Source organism: Benincasa hispida, chromosome 8, assembly GCF_027475165.1.
Source record: "Benincasa hispida cultivar pf3 chromosome 8, pf3_genome.v1.1, whole genome shotgun sequence".
Taxonomy (NCBI): Eukaryota; Viridiplantae; Streptophyta; class Magnoliopsida; order Cucurbitales; family Cucurbitaceae; genus Benincasa; species Benincasa hispida.
In genome coordinates this window covers 40,359,067-40,365,250 of record NC_143485.1, presented here as the reverse complement: position 1 = coordinate 40,365,250, position 6,184 = coordinate 40,359,067, and the positions used below count along the sequence as shown (strand labels likewise).

Below are 6,184 nucleotides of genomic sequence, written 5' to 3'. Positions count from 1 at the left end.
TTAACTATATTAGTTAGGATTTAGAAGTACAACTATCCATGATATATTTAGAGTGCAACAAAAACTTGACAAATCAAACCGATTCACTTATTTGATTTGATTTTTAGTATAAAATCGGAGGTCATGAATTTGAATTTGGAGAAAACCAAAAATTATTGACTCGAAAAGTATCAATTATTATGATGTATATTTGTTATTTAGAAAAGTGTTGAAGAAATAAAAACTAAAATGTTCAATTTCAATCCGTGAAAAAAAAGGATAGAAACAATTTTAATTTGAACCTGGAAAAAAAACCCAATTCAAAACGAAAGTGGAGGTAAAAATTTTAAAATTATAAGAAAAAAGAAAATATAAAAAATCGATAACCAAATCAACAATAAACCAAACTAGATAAAAATAAATTTATTGGTTTTGTTCACACCGATTTGGATCCCTTTCTTTATAAAATTGATTGATTTGGTTTGGTGATTGATTGACTCCAGAACCGAAAAAATTAAACTGACTTTTACTCCTACCTACCCAACTAAAATTAATGTGTACTATGCCATGAACATATTAGCTTAACTTAAATGTATAAAAAGTTGAAGGTTAAAATTATAAATTTAGCCTTAAATTTTTAATTGAGAGTTTGACTACAAGATACACTCATTGATTAGAGGCAAGAAGTTGACTAAGGGATCTATTGATGCCAACTTAAAGGGTTATTGTTCAACGGATAAAAGTTTTCTAAGAGTCCAAATTGACGAAAAGGTTTGACACCTTAACATCAGTTCTTCAACACTTTGTGAATTGGATTGTAGTATATTTCGAGGGTTGGGTTGGGTTCGCCCATTAAAATAGTATGTGAGTTGAGTTCAGAACGCTGGACATTAAGATAGAACTATATTTAATTTTGTTTTATCATTAAAATATGTAGAATTTGTCGCATTCCCTATTTGCTAGATCCAATCTGAATTATATAATTTATCAGTACATGAAAATTAAAAAAAAAAAAAGAAAATATAAAGGTTCGAATCATTTTTATTCTCTTTTGAATTTTTATATTTTTAATTTAATTTACATTGGTAAAAAGAAGTATACTATTACAAATGTGAACTAAGAATCATTGAGAGTACAAACAAAGTCAGTCCTACATTAGTTAAAGAAGGAAATAATCATAAGTATATAAATGGGGACAATTATTTCCATTGATATGAAATATTTTAGATGATTTCACTTCTAAAAATAAAACTATAAGATTTTTTTTTTTAATCTAAAATAGGCAATATCATACTATCATAGAAATAAGTACGGATTTCTTTGTCCAAACCCTAATTCAGAAAATTTCTCCTGTTGAGAAAACCATGTGCATAATACATATCATTGGGTGAAGGCATATGACCTATTTATTTATTATTATTATTATCCAATTGAAATTAAACAAAGAGAAAATGGTGATTGGTTTAATTATTCCTTGAAGTAGGAAGAGAACCACACCTTTGAATTAAAGTTAAGATTCCCTTACCAACCCCCATCTATCTCTAACATGTGGAGAATTATAACCTATCCTTGTTTAATATTTTAATAACATCGAGGTTAAATCACAAGTTGAGTATATATTTATTTCCTAAACTTTTTAAAATATTTAATAAGTCTTTAAAATTTCAATCGAGTATCAAATAAATCTTTAAATTTTAAAAATTGTATAATAGATTCTTAAACTTTCAATTTTATAAAAGTTTCTAAACTCTAAAAAGTGTTTAATTGATCCTTAAACTCTAAATTTTGTATCCAATATAAAATTCAATTTTATATCTAATAGATCAATTATCAAGGATTTTGAGATGCAAAATAAAAGAAAAAATTAGAGATTTATTATTTACCTTTTAAAGTTTATTAACCAAATAGACCAAACCTAAAAGTTTAGAGACTAAAGGTGTGTATAAATAAGTGTTTAATTTTAAAAATAAGTTATTTTGGAAGAAATTGGAATGTTTGAGAATCACTCACAATAGTTTTTCAAGTGTATTTTAATCAATTTTTATCAAATGTGTTTAAATAAAACGAGTCTTTTGAAAAACTATTTTTTCTCAAGTCAATTCAAACGGGCTCTAAACTTACGGTTTAATTTAAAATGAATTATTATATTATCAATACAAAATGTCAACCTAGTTTGATTTATTAACATCGACTATTAATAGAGACCACTTGGTTTGTAATAAATAAATCACAAAGTCAATTAATTCTAAGTTTCAACAAATACTATAGCATCAACTTGAGCTTAGCTCCACCAGAATTAACATGGTCTCTTTTTCTAAATGGTGGAGGTGTGATTTCTTATTCTCATTATTATACAAAAAAAAAAACACTATATAAACCAAAGTGAGTCGAGTCTAGTGATAATTGACATGTACTATCTTTTCTATCGGAGATTTGATCTCATCCTATCTATTATTGTTCTGGCAAACAAATATCATATGAAATGGACAGAATTTTATTTAAATTAAACACCCAACCCACATGTTATTGAATTAATAAAAAAAAAAAAACAGTTCAAATTTCTCAGTCTACTTATGTACTATATTTTAGATTATGCAGACATTTTAACATATATTTTGAAAAGAAAATCAAGATCTAAAGAAAAATGATAAATAAAGAAGGAAATGGTTGGGTGAGGCGGCGAAAATAGCGATTCATACTGGGCAACCTTGTATATAAAGAGGTCCTCCAAAGTCGGAAAAATTGCTCGCAACCAATTTTCGACGTCAACAGAGAGGGAGAAGCGCTGACAGTTCCTTCAACAACCTGCTGTAGCCGTGGAATGCAGCAAAGAGGAAGACTAAACAACCGAAGATCCAGGAGCTTTTCTAGATCCCGCCTCGCCGTTGAGGGTTCATAGGCTTGCCTTGCTTAAATTCCTCCTCCACTCCTCATTCGCACTCTTTCAATCTCGCTTCTAATCGACATCAATGGCTTCTGTTAACAATGGCGGTAAAACTCGCCTTCTCTTTCTGCTCTTGTTCGTACATTCTCCCTGTTTCTGTTCTAATATATTTTTTTTCTTATTCGATCGGTTGCTTTTGTGTTTCATAGGACAAGAGCGCGAGGTGCAGAAGAACTACTGGATCGAGCACACTGCGGATTTGACTGTGGAGGCCATGATGCTTGACTCTCAAGCCTCTAATCTTGACAAAGAAGAGCGACCTGAAGTAATGCTTCTCGCTGCGTGTCCTTCATTACCTATAGCTTCATTTTTACTGTTTGAATTGATTATTTGGTTCGATGGTAGGCGTTGTCGTTTTATCTGGTTTTAGATCCGTCTTCTCGGTCTTTACTACTAGAATTCGATTGGAACGACTCTTTACATAGTAGAATAGAATGTTACATCTTCTTCCGATGTTTAGTACCGTAGGTTTTGAAAAATCTCCTTCCCGATTTCCAGTAGCATAGTTTAGAATTATTCCATTAATGTAGCTGGCTGATTCGCTTCCTTCGTTGAATCTTAGGATTCTATGAGTTGGACTTGGAAACGGAGTCATTTCGTACCTTAAGTTTCTCCACTTCTATTTTTTAGCTGCGGAAATGTAAGTTGTGGTGTACATAAGTGTTTAGTTTTGCAAAGTTCTTAAACTGTTCATCCGTAGGTACTTTCCTTGCTTCCTCATTATGATGGCAAAGCTGTCTTGGAACTTGGAGCTGGAATTGGCCGTTTTACTGGCGAATTAGCCCTGAAAGCTGGCCATGTTATTGCTCTAGATTTCATAGAGACTGCTATAAAGAAGGTAAGGTTGAAAATCCATTTCATATAATGTCAAAACGTGACTGTCGTTATATACTTGCGTGTAATTATTTTGTAACTTATCACCTTAATGTTCTAACTGTAGAATGAAAGCATCAACGGCCACCACAAGAACGTCAAGTTCTTATGTGCCGACGTGACATCTCCAGAGCTTAGCATTTCTGATGAGTCTATTGATTTGATATTCTCAAATTGGCTGCTCATGTACTTATCTGATAAAGAGGTATTACTTAGCTTTCGGTGCTATGGTAGCCACTGGATGCATGCTGCATGTGATTAATCTTCGATTTACTAATTATCAATGACTTATAATGCGTTGTTGGTGGAATTAGAAAATCAGAAAGTCAGAAATTGGTTTGGACCTCTGTATATGTATGATTTGTGGTTGGTTATTTGTTCAAATTGAATTATTTAGAGTTGTTTTCTAATTGAGGGCATAAAAATCCAGAACCAAGCTTTCCTCGGAAGAAAAATGCTATATTAGCCTATTACCTAGATTGAGGAAGCTGTGGCTAATTTTTAGTTCGACCTAATAGCGAACTGAACTATATATGCGTTTTTTTGTGCTATTGAACATCTCACACTCAGTTTGGTTTGTTCAAATACACACAGAATTTCCCTTAAAAAAAAAAGTAACAGTAATAACAACACAGAATTTGGCTAGCACAAACTATTTCAGATTTCTTTTTGGGTATTCAGATGGCACAAAGAATTTCAGCTTTTTTGCCTTTTCCCTTATTACTTTCTGTATGCACGTGCCAGATGTTTTTATCAATTGTATTTCAGGTTTTCTTGTTTTTCCTTGTAGCTTTCTGTATGCACATGCCACATGTTTTTATAGATCTATTCTATTTATCTACTGGTCTCTTTTTTTATTAGGTGAAATTTCATTAAACTATTTTCACTCTGGCCTACAAATTTCTACTATCAGAGATATTGTTCATTAAATCCTTGAGTTTAGTTTTTTGCAATCTTTGTTAGATTGAGCCTGTTTATTATTTATTTTCCTTTCAAGAAACTGATTTATTGTTATAACTATAGGTGGAGAATTTGGCTGCAAGGATAATTAAATGGTTGAAGGTTGGTGGATATATATTCTTCAGAGAGTCGTGTTTTCATCAGTCTGGAGACTCTAAGCGCAAATACAACCCAACACATTATAGGGAACCCAGATTTTATACAAAGGTCATATTCGTCTACTTTTTTATTGGTTTCTTTAGTTTTTACTCCTTTGAACCCTTTGTTTTGTGTGGATTAACTATATGACAATGACTACCGTTTCCTATTGTGTTCAACTTCAACAGATTATCATCATACAAAAAACTGATAGTAATAAAATCAAAAGATTGTCATCTGATTGTGCTGTGCTGAAACTATGATTAAAAAGAATAATGTATAATGAACAATTCACATATGCATTAGTCCTGATTATATAGCTTATAAAGAAAATGTTTTTCCAGGTTCATAATCCTGAACGTATCTTTAGTCATAAAAGACTGCATCAGCGAACATTTTCTGATTCAAAATGGATTTTAATTTTACTATACATATGATTATGTAGTTGTCACTTGAAGTGCTTGACCTTACATCCTTGCCATCACTTTTATTTCTCAAGATTGTACAAGACAAGTATGTCTGATGATGTGTGCTAGGTTGACTTCATATTTGGTTTTGCGTGTGAAGTTTTTCCATTTGTACTTATTACGTGGCATATGAGTGCTTAGAATTTAGCATATGGCATTCCCAGCATGAACCTTTCTTTACATCATTTGCAGATTTTTAAGGAATGCCAAATGCGTGATGAGTGTGGAAACTCCTATGAATTATCCCTTGTAAGCAGCAAATGTATAGGGGCGTACGTACGAACTAAGAAGAACCAAAACCAGGTACTTGCAAGTGGAATTTGGTCTCATTGTACTTTTTTATGTTTCTTAATGTTTATTACTAACAATCTTAATGTTTGCATCGACAATCCATTTTACATCTTTCTGTATTTTTTATCACTTTTTTGACATCCCCCCAGGTTATCATTGTTATTTTTCATCTTTAGATGGGGTCGACTGTTTGGTTCACTTGTTTTTTGGAAGTTGGAACATATTGTATCTTTGAATATTTCATTTATCAATGAAATGATTTCTTATGGAAAAAAAAAAAGTTCATTACTAACAAAATGCACATTTTGTTTTTACATAGATTTGCTGGATATGGCAGAAAGTCTTTTCACAGGAAGACAAAGGATTCCAGAGGTTTTTAGATAATGTTCAATATAAATGTAATGGAATACTGCGCTACGAGCGTGTATTTGGTCAAGGTTTTGTAAGTACAGGAGGAATTGGTAAGCCTTATTGTTAAGCCTCTTCTTGTACTCTGCTGCCATTATCTTCTTTTCAATGCTATTTAGATGAT

General features: G+C 31.6%; 1 protein-coding gene across 1 annotated transcript; it reads left to right on the top strand.

The window, feature by feature from the left end:
* The first annotated feature begins 2,520 nt into the window (after window positions 1-2,520).
* Window positions 2,521-6,145, top strand: LOC120083479 (phosphoethanolamine N-methyltransferase 1-like). Its single transcript, XM_090316153.1, has 7 exons — window positions 2,521-2,970; window positions 3,073-3,188; window positions 3,624-3,761; window positions 3,864-4,001; window positions 4,820-4,963; window positions 5,554-5,664; window positions 5,972-6,145. Exons 1-7 carry the CDS (start codon window positions 2,949-2,951, stop codon window positions 6,128-6,130), a joined length of 828 nt encoding a protein of 275 aa, XP_090172279.1. The 5' UTR covers window positions 2,521-2,948; the 3' UTR covers window positions 6,131-6,145.
* Window positions 6,146-6,184: the final 39 nt, after the last annotated feature.

What these genes read in the sequence shown, in the direction of transcription:
- LOC120083479 (XM_090316153.1), top strand. Translation starts at nt 2,949, where the DNA reads ATGGCTTCTGTTAACAATGGCG. An exon ending in TAGAGACTGCTATAAAGAAG is followed by an intron (nt 3,762 to 3,863) that starts GTAAGGTTGAAA and finishes TTCTAACTGTAG; the next exon opens with AATGAAAGCATCAACGGCCA. An exon ending in CTAAGAAGAACCAAAACCAG is followed by an intron (nt 5,665 to 5,971) that starts GTACTTGCAAGT and finishes GTTTTTACATAG; the next exon opens with ATTTGCTGGATATGGCAGAA.